At 50.1% G+C, this 21,071-nt stretch overlaps 1 protein-coding gene across 3 annotated transcripts in view; it reads right to left on the bottom strand.

The window, feature by feature from the left end:
• Positions 1–240: 240 nt before the first annotated feature.
• Positions 241–21,071, bottom strand: part of LOC115082031 (zinc finger protein 142-like) — a 68,292-nt gene continuing 47,461 nt past the window's right edge. For all 3 annotated transcript variants that reach the window (XM_029586290.1, XM_029586291.1, XM_029586288.1), the window contains exons 7-8: positions 15,471–15,576; positions 241–1,129 (exon numbers count right to left, since the gene is read on the bottom strand). In XM_029586290.1, coding sequence (XP_029442150.1) covers positions 660–1,129; positions 15,471–15,576 — 576 coding nt within the window. In that variant the 3' untranslated portion in view covers positions 241–659. The remainder of the gene's footprint in view (positions 1,130–15,470; positions 15,577–21,071) is intronic.

The following is a 21,071-nucleotide window of genomic DNA, read 5'->3' on the forward strand; positions in this document are numbered from 1 at the left end:
GACATTGGTCACTGCCTGCATTTTCTTAAACACAAAACAAACAAAGGGAGAGCCTGCATTAAAGACAAGGGGTGCTTGCTTCAGTGCAAACTGCTTTCCTGCCCGTAAGGTGCCGCAGGGACTCCAGCTCCTGCTAATCCCCACCGCTCTGGAGGACAGGATCAGACCTCAAACAGGCCCGGGGCTTCCTGTCAGCCACACCCGGCCCCCTCCGGCAAGAAGAAGAGACGCACACTTAGCTAAATTAAAAAAAAACAGGCATCTATTTCAATATTTTATACACAGCTGCAAAATATTACACCTCTAAATGTACACTATCTACAGGCTTTATATACATACAGGGCAGAGCACGTCAGTGGCAGTGCAGTACGGCCCTTCCTGGGGCAGCTTTCTATCATGAATGATAAATAAAAAAAAGGCTTCCTATTCACTCTGGCCAGTGCCTCACACATACGGCTGCCACTGCTGAATAGCCACAAGTTGCTTAGCTTCAAACGCCCCCGCTCCTTTTCAACCCACGAAAGAGGCAGAGCTGGAAGCTGCTCCCAGTCTATAAAACAAATCAAATCAAATCCCCCTTTCCAGAAGAGGCAGGAAGCCAGCTTATAATTATTCATCCCAGGGAGGTGCGGGCGCACAGGCTCCAGGGGCAGCCTCTCTCACGTGCCGGGACCATCCCCGCCGGCAGACTCTTCCGGAAGGCGCTCCAGCTGAACGTCCTGCAGGTGGATGGTGGAGGTGCTGGGGTCCTTGCCCACCCCCTGCCTGGGGTCCTCACCAGCGTCCTGGGGGTGGTGCCTCTGGATGTGCTTGATGACCTGGAACTTCTGCTTGGCTTTGTACGTGCAGAAGCGGCAGTAGAAGGGGTGCTGCTTGGTGTGGATGAGGTAGTGGTGGCGCAACCCCGCCGCCCAGCGGAAGTTACGCAGGCACACGTTGCAGACGTAGGGCTTGTCCTCGCTGTGCTTCTTCAGGTGGGTTTTCAGCAGGAAGCGGGTTTTGAAGGCCTTCCCACACTGCTCACAGATGAACGTCCGGGCATCCTGGTGCCGCGTCTCTTTGTGAATGCGCAGGGCATCCGCCCGATTGGTGCGATAGTCACACTTATCACACTGGTAGGGCTTGATACCTGAGGCAGGGGAAAGCATTTAAGACAAGCTGAACATTAGGAGGAAATGCTGAGGTGTGCTAAGCTGCTTACACCGAGTCTGTGTTTCCAGCCCTAGAGGTAAATCTAAATATAACATAGTGGGTGCTAAAACCTGTACAGATTTAAAAACTGCAACGAAAAACATAACAGGGGATAGACAACTCTGGTCCTCAAGTGCCACAAGCCAGCTGGATGTTAAAGATATCCACCACTAAAGGTGAGATTTCTTCTTACCTGAGAATTTCCTTTACTTGAATCCAGCCAAACCAGTCCAGATGCATGGGTTATGCACCCTAACCAACAGATGGAGACAGAGACAAAGGTTTGCTGACATTACACCTCATAGGCAGACCTCAGCCTGCCAGTATTATCCTGCAAAAGTGAGGAAACGATTGCCCCATTATTCTATCCCTACTACTCAGGGGACTTTCAAGAGCATATGAAACACTAGCACCATAAAAACCAGAAACTGTCTAAGAAATATAAAAAGAAACAACTTACCTCAACATGTTGAAACAGTCACAATACTATTTTCTGAAATGTATAACAAATCTGTCTGGTAGAACAGAGTGTGGTCCTGGATAGTCTGGCTGGATTCAAGGAAAGGAAATTCTCAGGAAAGAACAGTTTTCACCTTCCTTTTCATCCAGCCAGACCAGTCCAGATGCCATGGTCTCAACCAGTAGGTAGGATAGTGCCAAACCTGCTCTTATCACTTTAGAACCAAAAGAAGTCTCTTCTCTGGCCCGAACATCCAGCCAATATTGCTTAGAAAAAGAAAGTAAAGATGCTGCTTTGTAAATTTCTGCTTGAGCAGCCAACCTATGTTCTATCTATGACGCTGCATGTGCTCTAGTGGAATACGCCTTAACTTGAATAGGGAGACAAAAACTCTTATCCATATAAGCTACTCCAATTCTTTCCTTTATCCAATGTGCTAATGTTGCCTCAGGAGCCTTCAACACTCCCCCCATCCAGTACAGGATAAGATGATCAGACTTCCTGAAACAATTTGTGACCTTTAAATAAGGCAACAGAATTCTTCTCACATGCAAATGGTGAAGCAACGTATACTCGTCTTCACATGCTTCTCTACAAAAAGACACAACCTAAGATGAAATAAGGAAGTCACCTGGTGAAGGAACGAAAGTATAGTGCAAATCTTCACCACATCCCTCATAATTAACAGCAGCAGCTCCCTGACCGTGCTTGCAGTTCTGAAATGGGCCTTGCTGAGCAAAGGACTACCAAGAAAACCACCTTCAGAGTGATTAACTTAGCCAACGCCTCCTTCACAGGCTGATCTCAGTCAGATAAGACAATACTAGGACTTCAATCCCAAGATGGAACTGGATCCCTAAGCGGCTGTCTGATATGCTTTGCTCCTTTTAAAAAAAACAGAGACATCTGAATAGGAGGATAGAGGATGACCCAAAATATGACCTCAAAAAGCAATCGCTGCTCCTTGAACCTTTAAGGAATCTAGCACCGAGCCTGGATACAAACCATCCTACACATGGTTAACAATATTCTGCTCACTGAGATATCCTTCCCAGCACAGTCTTCAAAGATGCACCAGACTCACAGACCAAGGAAGCAGAACTCTTCTTCGAATTAACAGAGTCTACTACTTGCTAAACTACCATACGACCTTCAGTGCGTTTAGGCCCCAATCCGTTTAACATCCAGCACCGAAAGTCAGCAGTCTGAAGAGCTTCTCAACAGCTCAGGGCCTCTCGACTGGCTGAGAATCCATGGAGACTGGGGCCAAGGGCCAGCATCCCACTAAACACGCTTTGCACCCAAGCAAATTACAACCAGCAGGAGGCTTCTACCAGAACCAGAGACTCCGCCTCAATGCGAGTGCCTCTCTGCGGGACCGGGAACTTTCTTTTGGTGCAGAGGTTCAGGTTCCAGGAGCGCAGGCCTCACGGCAGATCAGAAGAGAGTCAGACTTACAATACCTACTCCCTAGAATGGAGCACAGAGCTGCCAGCAGAAAAAACAACCCCAGCCAAATTAAAAAAGGGACCGACTAAAAGAAAACCAGCCGCCCTGAGCCTGCAGCTGCCTCGTGAAGAGGCGGTATCTGCACCACCAGATTTACACCCCACGGAAGAAAGGAGCGAGCGTAAAAAAGGGTCACCAGCCCCCAGCTCATCCACCTCAACCAGACAAGGAAGGACCCACAAACCCCCTGGGAGGAAGGCTCATAAATCAAAAACAGTCTCCTGACTGCAGAACTGCAGGTTCTGCACCATCTACCACCTGCTGGAGACTGCAGGTTGCACATGGGATTATATACACTGAACCTTTCTCTGTCTCCATCTGCTGGCAGGGAGGCAAAACCCAGGAATCTGGACTGATCTGGGTACGTACAGGGGATAATCTTTTATCAAATGAGACCTCTCAAAGACTAAGCCGCAAGATAAACGTGGCTTGGATCTTTGTGCAACACTAGACCTGGAAACAGTAGATAAAATGACTGAGGAGTCCCGTTCAATAATCTGATCAGATCCACATAATCAAGGGTGCCTTGGCCAACTGGGAACCACTAGAATCACTAAAACCAGACACATGGAGATTCCTTGCATGACGGCTCAGTAATGGCCACAAAGGAAAGACGAAAACAGCAGACCCAAAGGCCAGGACTGAGCCCTATGTCCCAACTTGCTGAACCCTTTTTCTCGATTCTGCTAAGAAAATTATTTCCATCTTTGCTGGAAGCCATTAAGCCCATTACACATACTCCGTACGTTGCAACTCTGAAAGTTTGCTTGAACATTCTCTTCTACTGCTATGTGCAATTTTCAGACGTCATTATGCCCGTTCCAAGAAAGGAGTTGCCTTGGCTGAAACGAAGACTCCTGGACCCCTCCTGGTGGTTGACATATGCTATCTGACAAAACTGACTACTTGGCCCCTGATCAGAGATGCAAGCTGTAGATGTGCCAATCTCACTGCTTTGGTTTCCAAACAATTGATGGACTGCTGAGCCTCTGGAGATATCCATTTTTCTTGAACCACTAAATACTGACTATGAACTCCCCGATTGGCTGGCCTAGCATCTGGCTGTGATATCTACTGGATAAGATCTTCTCCCTTTTCTAACTTATAATTTTAATTTATTAACAGATCATCCATCAAATCAAACTGGTTTTCACTTGCTTCAGAATGAATAACCAAATTTTGTGACCTTGGATCCCACCTGGATAGTAAGGCCTTCCATAGGAACTAAATTGAAGGCCACTGTCATGGAGACCAGTAGTCAAAGGTAACTCCATTTCATCTGTATACTGGTAGACATCACTTGGACGTAACTTTGCAGCTTCTGGATCCGCTACACTGTAAAGTGAACATGACCTCTCCTCGTGTCAAAATGAGCTTCCAGATACTCTAACAACTGAGAAAAGACTAACCTGCTCTTTGAAGAATTTATTACACAACCTAGGTCTTGAGGCAGTCAAATCACTTTGGCTGGGAATTCACACAAATCAACCAATTGGCCAGATAAGATGTACCAGAATTCCTTCCAGAGCTAAAAATGCTGCAACCACTACCATTACCTCTACCATTACCTCTAACAGACCAACTAGAGATATCCACAAAGGCACTCTGAAATGTCCCCCTACTAAAGCCACACGCCTCTCTACGACCAAAGACCGAGCGTTTTCGATAGCAGGCCCATCTATCTGGAACAGCATCCCATCAAACCTCAGATTGGAACCCTGCTTTTTAACTTTCAGAAAAAGACTCAAAACGTGGCTCTTTCACCAAGCCTTCTATGATCCACCAGACAAGCACTAGTTACCCTTCACTCTAAACCGGACTGCATTTACATCCACGAATCAATGGACCCTGACACTTACAGGTTAAAGCACCTTTAAGCTTTTACCCGTACGCACTATTGCACCACTTTATATTTATTACCTGCCTTATCTTCTTTCCAGCTTGTTGCAAGCTTCCAAGTTCTTTATTCCCTGTTGATTGTAACTTTGACTTATTCTTATCTATTGTTATCTATGGTTTTATTGAATTGTTACTCCAGTTATTCCCTTGTTAAATGTAAACCGATCCGATATGGTTATTTACTATGAAGGTCGGTATAAAAAACTGTTAAATAAATAAATAAATAAATTACCCTTGGAAAAGGTCCTTGGAGCTGTTGCTAATCTGGTGCTTGAAACAAAGTGACCATTCAGAACTGCAAGACGATGAAGCTTTTGATAGTCCCTTATTGGAAGGTGAAGATAAGTCTCTGACAGGTCCAATGAAGTTAGGAATTCAGTATTACTGATCTTAAGGTTTCCATTCTGAAGTGTGGTATCTTTAAGGCCTTGTTCACTAGATCCAAAGTAGGATGAAATTCTTATTTGTAGGTCCTTCTTTGGAACTATAAAGTACATTGAATAGCAGCCCTGCCCCAGTGAGCTTGAGGAACTGAAACCACAGCGGCTACACTGAGAAAAGGAAAGTGTGCAATGAATTGCTTCTCTTTTGAAGAGATGAGCAAGGGGGAAACCATAAAAGCACCTAACAGGACAAGAAAACTCTAAAAAGTATTTCTGTCATGAATAAATCTCCAAAAATCACTGCCCTAATGTGATCTGGATTCACCACCTCCAGAAGAATTTTAATAAATGTGCTCCTATTTCTACTTCTGGAGTCTGGGTCCCAAAACCTTCATTTACTGTTTCAAGAGGTACCAGAATCTCCTGTATTCCCTTCTTTCCACCTCTTCTGGAAGAACAGAAGGATGGGAATCTACTAAAGGGACTGGATCTTCAATTGCCTGAATACTGACCCTGTTTGTACCTTCTGAAATTAGAAAAACAACAAAGGGACTACCTTACACCGTGGAAGATTTTATTAGAGATGCATCTCTAATAAAACCTTCCACGGTGTAAGGTAGTCCCTTTGTTGTTTTTTGCGTTGGCTACGTGGGACCGCCTTCCGATTTGTTTTATTGGACCTTCCCTTCTGAAATTAGGAAAGCAAAATTTGGACTGAAACTGACACAAAGTCCTTTCTGACTCAGCCTATGGAAGTCACACCCCAAGCTTTTCCAGATCCTCACCAACAACAACTTCCCCTTAAAAGGGAGCTTGGTCAGATTAGAGACGAAATCCGCAGACGCCTCACCGCAATAATCAAGGCCATGCTCCTCACTGAAGTTCAGAGTCAAAGGATGCATCAGCCAGAAAGGCTGTGCCGAGTTCTAACCGAGCCACTTCCTCCATTATCAAACTAGAATCGTCCACAGATTTCTCTTGCATCTGCTGTAATCCCACCCTAGCCACAACTACATGAAGCTTCAAAGCCTTGTTTAAGGATCAACTATCTTTCTGTCCTGAGCATCTCTGAGAGCAGTACCACCTTCCACAATAGTGGATCACTTGAAGCTGCAAGGAGCCATAGATGTAAGTGGCCGGTAAAGCCGTTCCCTTGACCATACTTGGTTCCCTCTCCTTGGGATCTCACAGCCTCCTGTGCTGCCTTTATGGCAGCAATATGATGAAGTGAAGCAGCACCCTTCATTGCCACGCTAACAAAATGGCTGCTGCGCCTGTCCCGGTGCACAAAACCTCAGTGGTAATCCCGAAACTCCTCCAATACAGCGCGGCTAAACCTAAGCATCGATTCTGCCGGCACTGTCCACACTCTTCGTTTTCTCTTTTTTTTTTTAAAATACAAATAAGAGCGATGAGGAAATCTTCCCATGTTCTGCTGGCACGATCATGTGACCTGCTCACCCTGCCAATCCCCCATGGCATCTCTGCTGCAAAGGAATTGCTGGTGCAGACTTGTGCTGAGCATGGTGTTTCTTCTTTAAGTGACAGCTCCAGAAAATAATCATCCGGAGGCAGAAACCATCGGGGCGGTCCTACCTTACTCCTCAGAGGGAGGGAGGGAGCCACTGATGTCATCTCTGGAGACCTTCTGAGGAAGGCAACCCTGCAGGAGCTCTCCCCTCTTCCCTGCATGTTCGCAGGTTAAACATTAGGGCCAAATGCTCTGCTCAGAGGGAGGGCGAATCCTGCGTCACCTCAGGAACATTGCACCAGAATCTTCCGGTTCCATCCGGCCTAGACGTCTAGCGAGGGACGCAGGGCCAGATTACCGGCAGGCTGTCCAGCGAGAACTATCCGAAGGCTGACATCAGCAAGCTCTTGATCTCTGTCTCCATCTGCTGATAGGAGTGCAAAAGCCATCTGTGTGGCCTCGCCTGACCGGATGAAGAGGTCCTGAGCGTCTCGGAGAACTGTCCCACCTTCCACAATAGTGGATCGTACACACAAGGCCATTCGCTTTAGGGAACCCAAGTTTTTTCCTTCTCTGGAGAGAGCGTCTCTTTGACAGAGCTTGGCCACCTGTAAAATTAGCCTCAGTCAACTCCCAATCTAAATCAATTAAGTCCTTTAATCGACCTGGGCAAAGGAAGGGCTTAGGAAGTTCTCTTAAACTTGCCATCATAACAGGATCCTCCGAATCCTCTGCTCCTTCTCATTTTTTTCCTCAGAAATATTTGTTAATTGTAAGGAACAGGAAATGAGATCTCCTAATTCATCTCTGTGGAAAAGTCTTACTGTAGAAGGAACCTTCCAAATCCCCTCCTCGGGTCTCGGAGGTCTTACCGTCCTGCACGTCCTCCTCTGCCATTGCTTTTTTGTGCACCTAGGAAGGTGCCCACCCACCCCCAGGGACTGAGGACCGGTGCAGACGCTTTACAAATTCAGATGATATTGCACCCAGGAAACGGAAGTTACTTTGTCTGGGAAGGAGGTCCCTGTCTGTTTAACAAAAAGAAAGCTACTGCGGCCCCTGAAGAACTCCCAGCTGTTTCCGGCCCCACAGGAGAGCGCGCAGAGGAGCCTGAAACAGGTAGGGAATTATAAAATGGCCGCCGCTCTCGCTCCTGTTGCAGAGCTTGCTGGAGGGCCTTTTCCCCCCCCCCCCCACCTGTCCATAATGTCCTGCGTCCTTCTCCTCACTGCATAGCCAGCCCCGCCCGGTATCTGCTGATGTGACCCTCAAGTCTTACACAGCAGCGCTGGCTTCTTCCCGTGGTCAGCCTTGGCCATTTCCTGCACTGCGCACCTCAACGGAGCTCACAAAACTGAAGAAAATTAATGTAAAAAACAAAAAACAAAAACAAAAAAACTGCTGAACCATGGAAACTGCCTCTCAGATCCTGCTTAACTTCCTTGCTCTCCCATTTTGTTCTTTACTTTATGGAATCAGAGCAGCCAAAAGCAGGCAATCAAGACAGCAGAAACCTGTTTTGTTTTTTTAAAGGAGAAGGGGTGGGAGGGGAGGTTTAACAGCTGCTACCACTAGGAAGCCCTCTACTGAGAGAGGGAGTAGGAAACTTTCATCCTAAACAGGCCTCAGGACAGAGCAGGCGACGTGCTCCTACCATCTGCTGGAGACGGAGCAGGCTGGCAGGCACGACGTCAGCAATCCTGTTATTCCCCGTCTCCATCCGCTGGTCGGGCTGCATCGCCCATGCCTCTGGACTGCTCTGTCTGGAGAAGGAAGATGCACTGCCTCCACACCTCTCTCATGCACATTCACTGAGTATCTTGAAAACCCGACCGACTTGCGGCACTGCCTGTGGCTGTCTTATAAACACGTAGGATGTAAATCTAGTGGGAAGGTCTGGGATCACACAGGTGTCTAGGGCTTGTGCACGTGGAAACGATGCTTTAGCACGCGTGATCGGCAAGTGGGGCTTAAGCTTAATGTCTCTGAAGACCTGCACAAGAGCCTGCTCTACAAGAAGCCAGAGAGACATGCTGAGAGCATTTTCCAAGCAGCATTTAACGTGAGCTGCTCACTCACAGCAAGGCTGCTTCCATTCAGAGCTAGAAACTCCTAGGAGCTTCTTGTTTGGAGCGGCATATTGCTCCTGCTCATGAAGGTTTCCAGCTGCATTGGACAGGAAAATTGGTTCTTACCTGCTAATTTCTCTTCCTGTAGTACCACAGATCAGTCCAGAATCCTGGGTTTTGCCTCCCTTCCAGCAGATGGAGACAGAGAGACTTTCACAACCAGCAGCTTATAACCTGGTGTAGCACCTGCTGAAACCAAGCTAAAAACAGTTCCAATTAAACTAAGAATACAATATCCCCCGAATGAGCAGAGGAAAGAAGAAATACAAACTGTAAACACTGATATAAGCTTTAATGCCAAACTCAAAACCTGTGCCATTCTTCAGATAACAGACTAGACAGAGGGAACGAAAATTAGCAGGTAAGAACCAATTTTTCTTTCCCTGTAGGTACCCGGATCAGTCCAGACTCCTGGGATGTACCAAAGATTCCCTAATATGGGTGGGACTGAGAGAGACCTGCTCAAAAGGACGCCCTCTCCAAAACCAGCATCTTCCGGAGTTTGGATATCCAATCTATAGTGTCTGGTAAAGGTATGCAAAGACCTCCAAGTCGCTGCACGGCAGAACGCCTGTGGAGACACTGCTTACACTCTGCCCAGAAGGCTGCCTGGGATTGCGTCGAATAAGCTCTCAACCTCTCTGGACCGGACGACCACAAAAAATTTAAGCAGAACCAATAGCCTCCTTCAATCAATCAACGAGCAATTGTAGCCTTTGAAGCTTTCTGACCCTTTTTTGCTCCACTCCATAGTACAAAGAGGTGATCTGACACCCTAAAACTGTTGGTCACCTCCAAGTACCGCAACAGCCGGTGCACGCGATGCAGTATTCAAATTAGGTGGCGCGGTAGAAACGGGGAAAAGGAGCGTCCCTAGCACCTCCTTTTTGACAGGAGCAGCGGCTGTCAGCGGGTTTGACAGCCGACGCTCAATTTTGCCGGCGTCAGTTCTCGAGCCCGCTGACAGCCGCGGGGCGAATTCAAATTTTTTTTTACTCTTCGGGACCTCCGACTTAATATCGCCATGATATTAAGTCGGAGGGTGCACAGAAAAGCAGTTTTTACTGCTTTTCTGTGCACTTTCCCGGCGCCAGAAGAAATTAGCGCCGACCTTTGGGTAGGCGCTAATTTCTGAAAGTAAAATGTGCGGCTTGGCTGCACATTTTACTTTCTGTATCCGCGCGCATATCTAATAGGGCCATTAACATGCATTTGCATGTTGAGGGTGCTATTAGGTGCCGCGGGTTGGACGCACATTTTCCTCCCCTTACTGAATAAGGGTTAAGGGAAAATGCGCGTCCAATAGCAGGCTAATAGTGCGCTCCGGAGCACACTGTACTGTATCGGCCTGTTAGGGAGAAAAGACAGAACTGTCCTCAATGAAACACCAGAGTCAGAGATCCGCAAAAAAGGCTCCCTGCAGGATAAAGGCCTGAATCTCTGAAACCCTTCTGGCTGAACAAATAGCCACCAAGAAAATGACCTTCAGAGTTAGATCCTTAATGGTAGCTTTTCTAAGGGGCTCAAACAGCACTGCACACAAGCCCTTAAGGACCAAATTATGACTCCATGATGAACAAACAACCTAAGTGAGGGCGCAAATGCTTTGCTCCCGTAAGAAAACGCACCACATCTGGCCTACCATGGATCTTGCCCCCAAAACCGACCCGGGTGGAGACCTGCACTCTCAAAGTTGATCGATAAGCCCTTAACCTGTCCATTCGGTAAGAAAGCCAGAATCTGGGATGAGGCTTGCTGAGGGTCAATTTCTTTATGAGCGCAGCAAGACTCGAAAACCCTCCACACCCAAACAGGTGGAGGACTTACGAGCTTGCAACAAAGTGGTGATAACATCCTCCGGATATCCCTTTTTCCTCAAATGCTGCTGCTCAAAAGCCAAGCAGCTAGAGAAAGGCGATCTGCCTGATTGAAAAATACGGGTCCTTGACAAAGCAGGTTTGGAAGATGTCCCAGCCTCAATGGACCGTCCACTGCTAGATTGACCAGGTCCGCAAACCAAGGTCATCAAGGCCACTCTTGAGCCACCAGAATCACTCTTCCTGGGTGGACCTCTATCCTTCTGAGTGTCTTGCCCACCAAAGGTCACGGCAGAAACACAAATGAGAACATCGTTTGGCCAAGGAAGAACCAGGGCATCGACCCCTTCTGCTCCTCGCTCTCTCCTACGACTGAAGAAGTGAGGAGCTTTGGCATTCCACTGAGTTGCCATTAGATCCATATGAGGAACCCCCTATCTGTGGGTAATGAGACATCACGTCGTCTGATAGCTCCCATTCTGCGGGATCTAACTGCTGACAGCTGAGAAAAGCAGCTTGCACACTGTCAGACCCCACAATGTGAGCAGCTGCTATCCAAGGTAGATGCTACTCCACCCAAGACATCAGCATTTCCACTTCCCAAGCACCTGCTCGACTCTTGGGCCCCCTCGCCCCTGGCAGTTGATATAGGCTACCGTTGTCACATTGTCGGACAGGATCCTGACCGAGCGACCACGCAAGAGGTAAAAACTCCTGAAGAGCCGAACGCACCACGCGCGTCTCGAGACAACTGATGTACCATATCGCTCCCGCTGACGCCCATTGCCCTTGGACTGACTGGGCCTGGCACCCTGCTCCCCAGCCAGAGAGACTGGCATCCGTCGTCACCACCATCCACCGTGGAACCTCCAAATCCACTCCATGGCCCAGATGACTGCACGAAAGCCACCAAGAGAGACTGGTCCTTGCTGAGTCTGTAAGCTGTAGTGGAAGATGAAACAGCTCCGATACTGGATTGCAGTAGGATAGCAATGCCTGCTGAAGCAGTCTCATATGAACAAACGCCCAGGACAAGTTCCAAGGCAGATGCAATGGAGCCGAGGACCTGTAAGTAATCCTAGACTCTGGGGACCCGGGACTTAAGACACTCCGGATCGGAGACTGCAATTTGAGCATGTGCTCCTCCGGGAGAAAAACCTTCCCCACTCAGGTATCAAAACGTGTCCCCAGAAAATGGCTCTTGGATAGGTTCACTACCCAACCTAAGGAATGCAGGTGGCGCATCTCCACCGCTTGACTACATAAGTCCTGCGACTTCGCTTGAATCATCCAGTCGTCCAGATACGGGTGCACCAGAACCCCCTCCCCCTCCTGAGGGCTGCCACCACTACTACCATCATCTTGGTGAAAGTCCAGGGCGCTGTTGCGAAACTGAATGGAAGAGCACAAAATTGAAAATGCTCCACTAGGATCATGAATCTGAGAAACCTTTGATGGTCTGGATGGATTCCAATGTGTAGGTGTGCCTCCAGATCCAAGGATGCCAGGAATTCCGCTGTCCAACGAGCCATGATGTTGGACCGCAAAGTTTCCATTCAAAAACATGGTACTTTGAGAGCTAGATTCACAGTCTAAGTCCAGAACTGGACGAAAATTGCCCTCCTTTTTGGGGAGCACAAAATAGATGGAAAGGTTCTAAAGCGTAACCTTTTCTATCACGTTTAGAACCAACTGGTCCGACGTTATTTTGGCCCACTCCTCATAAAAATGCATGAAACGACCACCTATCCTTGGGACAAAGGAGTGGGCCAGCCTCGCTTCATTGTGTACCTGCCACCAGAACCCTGGCTGGAGACCTCCTTGCCAGCTCAACAAGCCCGAAAGGACTGGGTTCCAGGACTGTGACCTCCCTGAGGCCTGTCTCTGTACCACAGCTGGAGCTCTGTCCTGCCGAAAACACCTTTGGCCACAAAAACGAGAACATGCTGGAAAAGACACTTTGGGCTTGTCTTCCGGCAATTTGTGGACTTTATTTTCACCCAAGAGCTTTATCAGCTGCTCCAGATCTTCACTGAATAGGAGCTTGCCCTTGAATGGTAGCGCCCCCAGTTGAGCCTTAGAGGAGACATCAGCCGACCAACTTCTCAACCAAAGGAGCCTCCTGGCGGGGACAGCAGACACCATTGTCCTTGATGAGGTACAAATAAGATCATATAGGGCATCGGCGCCATAAGTGACTGCTGCCTCGAGATGCTCCTCGCGCCAGGCCTCTGAGGGTGACAAAGTTCTGTTTCCCTGAAGCTGCTGCACCCACCTCAAAGATGCTCGAAGCATAAAACTACTGCAGACAGCCGCCTGGATGCCCAAAGCAGAGATCTCAAAAATCTTCTTTAGGTGCACGTCCAGCTTCTGTCCTGTAAAACCTTCAGAGCCGTGGCCCCAGCCACGGGGATGGTCGTTTTCTTGGTAACTGCAGAGACAGAGGCATCCACCTTCAGAACCTGCAGGAGCTCCAGTGTTTCCCGGGCAATGGATACAGCTTGTCCATAGCCCGGCTCACTTTAAGGCCAGTCTCCGGAGTATCCCACTCCCTGACCATCAATTTTCCATTTCACAAGTCTGTGAGACAGGTCTTAGCTGGACCCCGTAAGCCAGCCATGACCGGATCAACATCGTTGTGGTCTGATTTCTCTTGAGGTACCGGTATATCCAACTCCGCCAGGACAGCTGGTATCAAGGGACCTAACTCGTCCCTCTGAAAAATGCGAAGGACCTTGGGATTGTCCCCGTCCATAGTAGGAACCTTTGCCGGCTACTTGGCCAGACCTGCGGACCATTATTCGGCTCCACGTCCGGGGTGCCATCCCCCAGTGACACACACCTTGGTTCGACTCCTCAGAGGAAACCTCCTCAGGGGCCCATGACATCAAGGGACAATGAACTCTCCGGACCCTGGTGGCCCCGAGGACCTTGATAACTTGGGCTTTTTACCTGAAGAGGGCTCAACCTCCCTGCACTTATGAGAGGGCCGCCCCGCGGCCAGGTGGGCCAGAAAAGCTTTGTGCATTAAAACCACAAATTTGGGTGAAAAAAAAAAAGAGAAAAACAACACTCAATCCTCAAGAGGATATGAATCCTCCTGACTGCCTTCCGCGGGCCCACCAGGCCTCTTCAGCACTCAAATCGGGCAGTGAAAGCACTGGCGGGTGGCGGGAGATCTCCTGCAGCGTTCGGCCCCCCAGACCAGCACTGCAGAGAGGAAACTACCACGGTCCCTCCCAACGTACCTTCCCCTGCTGAGCGGCACCTGGAGCAGCAGCCATCCCGCGATAAACGCGAGGAGTCATGTCTGCAAATGCAGCACCGGAGCTCCTTAGGCATGTCTGAGTGCCATGAAGACCACACGGTAGACAACCACACCAGGGGGGGTGGGGGGGTGGCGGGAGAGAAAAAAAAAAAGATACTGGGAGCCCACAGACAAGAAGAAAAAATCCCCCGAGCTGCCTCCTTGCACTACTGGTGCCAGGGAGAAGGCAGTGACAAGGCTACATCAAACGGTGTCCCAAACACCGATCACAAACTTTACAATAAAAAACCAGCAGGACACACAATAAGAAAAAAGAAAGAGATCGCCTTACCTGAAGTCTGGCAAAGGTTTTTTCTTCCCTCGAACTCCGGAAGGTGAGGGAACTGGAGCACCAGCTTTCAACCTTTGGCGTGGCCATCAGAGCAAATTTGGGTCACCAACCCCTGCTCGTCCGTCCCTACCACCAGAAGGAATGGTCCCCACCAGGACCCGCCAACCTCCTAGGAAGGAAATCCTTCCCTTCACCTCTTCCTCCATCTGCTGGAGACAGAGAAATACTGAGGGGCTGCAAGTGCTACACCAGGTTATAAGCCGGTGATTGTGAAACTTTCTCTGTCTCCATCTACTGGAAGGGAGGCAAAACCCAGGAGTCTGGACAGATCTGGGTACGTACAGGGAAGAGACCCTCTCCTGAGGCTTCACAGTCAATAATCCTTCATTCTCAGCTACCCGGGGGGGGTTTAGTCATTTAACCACCACCTCTCACAGAGCACTCGTGTGACACGCGTGCTTTTAGCTTGTCAGTGAGCGCCACTCCACTCTTATGCAATGACCGATGAGCATTCCCGAGCAGCAGAAGCCTGGCCTGGGAATCAAACCCACCAACCCCATCCCCGAGCCTTTCTGGAAAAAAAAAAAAAAAAAGGTAACAATTAAGGAACTTTCCACACCAAGAGGAGGGTGGCTCCTGTCACAGCTGCTCTATAAGCCCAGCGGGAAGCTGAGGGTCAGCCAGACGGGAGCCGGGCAGAGGACGGTGCTGCAAGACCTCGCTCCAGAAGGCGAGCAGCTCTTCATTGTCACGGCTGCACCCTGGACTTCCTAACCACGACAGTGTTCCCAAATTATGAGGATTTTGCCACCTAAAAAACGAGCCGGCAGTGGAGGCAGGCTCAGGGCCGTGACCTCCCTGTTACAAGTGGTGTCTGAAGGCCAGCGAGATTTCCAGTGCTCTTCTCCCTGACAGCCGGACACTGACCTCTGACCTCTGTGCTGAGACACAAGACGCCAGGCCACAGACTTGGTCACATGATCCTGCCGAGCCGGCTGAGCTGGGTACTTGCCTGTGTGCTTGGTTCGGTGGTACTTCAGCTGATTCACCCACTTGCACTTGTACCCGCAGTCTGGGCAAAGATATTTCCTCTCTTCCTTGTGGATCCTCATGTGGTACTTTTGGAAATAAGAAACAGACTTGAAGGCAGCAAGCACGGTAAAGACCACCAAAAAGGTACAAGACAAGACATCCAAGCGCCTTAAACTGAAGGGGCAGAGGGAAGGTAAATTCAAATCAACATTTTCTGACCTAAAGAGACCTTTCTTTAACCAAGTTAGATATCTCAATAGATCACAGGCTTTTTCTCCACTTCTTAGTTACCAGTGATCATCCCAGGCTTTTCCCCTCACTCCCCCACAGCTAAGGATCCTCTGTGCTTATCCCAGGCTTTACCTCTCACTCCCCCACAGCTAAGGATCCTCTGTGCTTATCCCAGGCTTTACCCCTCACTTCTCCACAGCTAAGGATCCTCTGTGCTTATCCCAGGCTTTACCTCTCACTCCCCCACAGCTAAGGATCCTCTGTGCTTATCCCAGGCTTTACCTCTCACTCCCCCACAGCTAAGGATCCTCTGTGCTTATCCCAGGCTTTACCCCTCACTTCTCCACAGCTAAGGATCCTCTGTGCTTATCCCAGGCTTTACCTCTCACTCCCTCACAGCTAAGGATCCTCTGTGCTTATCCAAGGCTTTACCTCTCTCTCCCACAGCTAAGGATCCTCTGTGCTTATCCCAGGCTTTACCCCTCACTCCCCCACAGCTAAGGATCCTCTGTGCTTATCCCAGGCTTTACCCCTCACTCCCCCACAGCTAAGGATCCTCTGTGCTTATCCCAGGCTTTACCCCTCACTCCCCCACAGTTAAGGATCCTCTGTGCTTATCCCAGGCTTTACCTCTCACTCCCCCACAGCTAAGGATCCTCTGTGCTTATCCCAGGCTTTACCCCTCCCTCCCCCACAGCTAAGGATCCTCTGTGCTTATCCCAGGCTTTACCCCTCACTCTCTCACAGCTAAGGATCCTCTGTGCTTATCCCAGGCTTTACCCCTCTCTCCCTCACAGCTAAGGATCCTCTGTGCTTATCCCAGGCTTTACCCCTCACTCCCCCACAGCTAAGGATCCTCTGTGCTTATCCCAGGCTTTACCCCTCCCTCCCCCACAGCTAAGGATCCTCTGTGCTTATCCCAGGCTTTACCTCTCACTCCCTCACAGCTAAGGATCCTCTGTGCTTATCCCAGGCTTTACCCCTCACTCCCCCACAGCTAAGGATCCTCTGTGCTTATCCCAGGCTTTACCCCTCACTCACCCACAGCTAAGGATCCTCTGTGCTTATCCCAGGCTTTACCCCTCACTCCCTCACAGCTAAGGATCCTCTGTGCTTATCCCAGGCTTTACCTCTCACTCCCCCACAGCTAAGGATCCTCTGTGCTTATCCCAGGCTTTACCCCTCACTCCCCCACAGCTAAGGATCCTCTGTGCTTATCCCAGGCTTTACCCCTCACTCCCCCACAGCTAAGGATCCTCTGTGCTTATCCCAGGCTTTACCCTCACTCCCTCACAGCTAAGGATCCTCTGTGCTTATCCCAGGCTTTACCCCTCACTCCCCCACAGCTAAGGATCCTCTGTGCTTATCCCGGGTTCTACCCCTCACTTCCCCACAGCTAAGGATCCTCTGTGCTTATCCCAGGCTTTACCTCTCACTCCCCCACAGCTAAGGATCCTCTGTGCTTATCCCAGGCTTTACCCCTCACAGCTAAGGATCCTCTGTGCTTATCCCAGGCTTTACCCCTCACTCCCCCACAGCTAAGGATCCTCTGTGCTTATCCCGGGCTTTACCTCTCACTCCCCTCAGCTAAGGATCCTCTGTGCTTATCCCAGGCTTTACCCCTCACAGCTAAGGATCCTCTGTGCTTATCCCAGGCTTTACCCCTCACTCCCCCACAGCTAAGGATCCTCTGTGCTTATCCCAGGCTTTACCTCTCACTCCCCCACAGCTAAGGATCCTCTGTGCTTATCCCAGGCTTTACACCTCACTCCCCCACAGCTAAGGATCCTCTGTGCTTATCCCAGGCTTTACCCCTCACTCCCCCACAGCTAAGGAACCTCTGTGCTTATCCCAGGCTTTACCCCTCACTCCCACAAAGCTAAGGATCCTCTGTGCTTATCCCAGGCTTTACCCCTTACTCCCCCACAGCTAAGGATCCTCTGTGCTTATCCCAGGCTTTACCTCTCACTCCCCCACAGCTAAGGATCCTCTGTGCTTATCCCAGGCTTTATCCCTCACTCCCCCACAGCTAAGGATCCTCTGTGCTTATCCCAGGCTTTACCTCTCACTCCCTCACAGCTAAGGATCCTCTGTGCTTATCCCAGGCTTTACCCCTCACTCCCCCACAGCTAAGGATCCTCTGTGCTTATCCCAGGCTTTACCTCTCACTCCCTCACAGCTAAGGATCCTCTGTGCTTATCCCAGGCTTTACCTCTCACTCCCTCACAGCTAAGGATCCTCTGTGCTTATCCCAGGCTTTACCCCTCACTCCCCCACAGCTAAGGATCCTCTGTGCTTATCCCAGGCTTTACCCCCCACAGCTAAGGCTCCTCTGTGCTTATCCCAGGCTTTACCCCTCACTCCCCCACAGCTAAGGATCCTCTGTGCTTATCCCAGACTTTACCCCTGATTCCCTCCATAGCTAAGGATCCTCTGTGCTTATCCCAGGCCTTACCCCTCATTCCCTCCACAGCTAAGGATCCTCTGTGCTTATCCCAGGCTTTACCTCTCACTCCCCCACAGCTAAGGATCCTCTGTGCTTATCCCAGGCTTTACCCCTCACTCCCACAGCTAAGGCTCCTCTGTGCTTATCCCAGGCTTTACCCCTCACTCCCCCACAGCTAAGGATCCTCTGTGCTTATCCCAGGCCTTACCCCTCATTCCCTCCACAGCTAAGGATCCTCTGTGCTTATCCCAGGCTTTACCTCTCACTCCCTCACAGCTAAGGATCCTCTGTGCTTATCCCAGGCTTTACCCCTCACTCCCCCACAGCTAAGGATCCTCTGTGCTTATCCCAGGCTTTACCCTCACCCCCCACAGCTAAGGATCCTCTGTGCTTATCCCAGGCTTTACCCCTCACTCCCCCACAGCTAAGGATCCTCTGTGCTTATCCCAGACTTTACCCCTGATTCCCTCCATAGCTAAGGATCCTCTGTGCTTATCCCAGGCCTTACCCCTCATTCCCTCCACAGCTAAGGATCCTCTGTGCTTATCCCAGGCTTTACCTCTCACTCCCCCACAGCTAAGGATCCTCTGTGCTTATCCCAGGCTTTACCCCCCACAGCTAAGGCTCCTCTGTGCTTATCCCAGGCTTTACCCCTCACTCCCCCACAGCTAAGGATCCTCTGTGCTTATCCCAGACTTTACCCCTCACTCCCTCCACAGCTAAGGATCCTCTGTGCTTATCCCAGACTTTACCCCTCATTCCCTCCACAGCTAAGGATCCTCTGTGCTTATCCCAGGCTTTACCACTCACTCCCCCACAGTTAAGGATCCTCTGTGCTTATCCCAGGCTTTACCCCTCATTCCCTCCACTGCTAAGAATCCTCTGTGCTTATCCCAGGCTTTACCCCTCATTCCCTCCACAGCTAAGGATCCTCTGTGCTTATCCCAGACTTTACCCCTCACTCCCTCCACAGCTAAGGATCTTCTGTGCTTATCCCAGGCTTTACCCCTCATTCCCTCCACTGCTAAGAATCCTCTGTGCTTATCCCAGGCTTTACCCCTCACTCCCTCCACAGCTAAGGATCCTCTGTGCTTATCCCAGGCTTTACCCCTCACTCCCCCACAGCTAAGGATCCTCTGTGCTTATCCCAGGCTTTACCTCTCACTCCCCCACAGCTAAGGATCCTCTGTGCTTATCCCAGGCTTTACCCCTCATTCCCTCCACAGCTAAGGATCCTCTGTGCTTATCCCAGACTTTACCACTCACTCCCCCACAGTTAAGGATCCTCTGTGCTTATCCCAGGCTTTACCCCTCATTCCCTCCACTGCTAAGAATCCTCTGTGCTTATCCCAGGCTTTACCCCTCACTCCCTCCACAGCTAAGGATCCTCTGTGCTTATCCCAGACTTTACCCCTCACTCCCTCCACAGCTAAGGATCCTCTGTGCTTATCCCAGACTTTACCCCTCACTCCCCCACAGCTAAGGATCCTCTGTGCTTATCCCAGGCTTTACCTCTCACTCCCCCACAGCTAAGGATCCTCTGTGCTTATCCCAGGCTTTACCCCTCACTCCCCCACAGCTAAGGATCCTCTGTGCTTATCCCAGGCTTTACCCCTCACTCCCCCACAGCTAAGGATCCTCTGTGCTTATCCCAGGCTTTACCCCTCACTCCCTCCACAGCTAAGGATCCTCTGTGCTTATCCCAGGCTTTACCCCTCACTCCCTCCACAGCTAAGGATCCTCTGTGCTTATCCCAGGCTTTACCCCTCACTCCCTCACAGCTAAGGATCCTCTGTGCTTATCCCAGGCTTTACCCCTCACTTCCCTCCACAGCTAAGGATCCTCTGTGCTTATCCCAGGCTTTACCCCTCACTCCCTCACAGCTAAGGATCCTCTGTGCTTATCCCAGACTTTACCCCTCACTCCCCCACAGCTAAGGATCCTCTGTGCTTATCCCAGGCTTTACCCCTCACTCACCCACAGCTAAGGATCCTCTGTGCTTATCCCAGGCTTTACCCCTCATTCCCTCCACAGCTAAGGATCCTCTGTGCTTATCCCAGACTTTACCCCTCACTTCCCTCCACAGCTAAGGATCCTCTGTGCTTATCCCAGACTTTACCCCTCATTCCCTCCACAGCTAAGGATCCTCTGTGCTTATCCCAGACTTTACCCCTCATTCCCTCCACAGCTAAGGATCCTCTGTGCTTATCCCAGACTTTACCCCTCATTCCCTCCACAGCTAAGGATCCTCTGTGCTTATCCCAGGCTTTACCCCTCACTCCCTCCACAGCTAAGGATCCTCTGTGCTTATCCCAGGCTTTACCCCTCACAGCTAAGGATCCTCTGTGCTTATCCCAGGCTTTACCTCTCACTGCCCCACAGCTAACGATCCTCTGTGCTTATCCCAGGCTTTACCCCTCACTCCCCCACAGCTAAGGATCCTCTGTGCTTATCCTAGACTTTACCCCTCATTCCCTCCACAGCTAAGGATCCTCTGTGCTTATCCCAGGCTTTACCCCTCACTCCCTCCACAGCTAAGGATCCTCTGTGCTTATCCCAGGCTTTACCCCTCACTCCCTCCACAGCTAAGGATCCTCTGTGCTTATCCCAGACTTTACCCCTCACTCCCTCACAGCTAAGGATCCTCTGTGCTTATCCCAGGCTTTACCCCTCACTCCCCCACAGCTAAGGATCCTCTGTGCTTATCCCAGGCTTTACCCCTCACTCCCTCACAGCTAAGGATCCTCTGTGCTTATCCCAGGCTTTACCCTCTCACTCCCTCACAGCTAAGGATCCTCTGTGCTTATCCCAGGCTTTACCTCTCACTCCCTCACAGCTAAGGATCCTCTGTGCTTATCCCAGGCTTTACCCCTCACTCCCTCACAGCTAAGGATCCTCTGTGCT

Source organism: Rhinatrema bivittatum, unplaced genomic scaffold, assembly GCF_901001135.1.
Source record: "Rhinatrema bivittatum unplaced genomic scaffold, aRhiBiv1.1, whole genome shotgun sequence".
NCBI lineage: Eukaryota > Metazoa > Chordata > Amphibia > Gymnophiona > Rhinatrematidae > Rhinatrema > Rhinatrema bivittatum.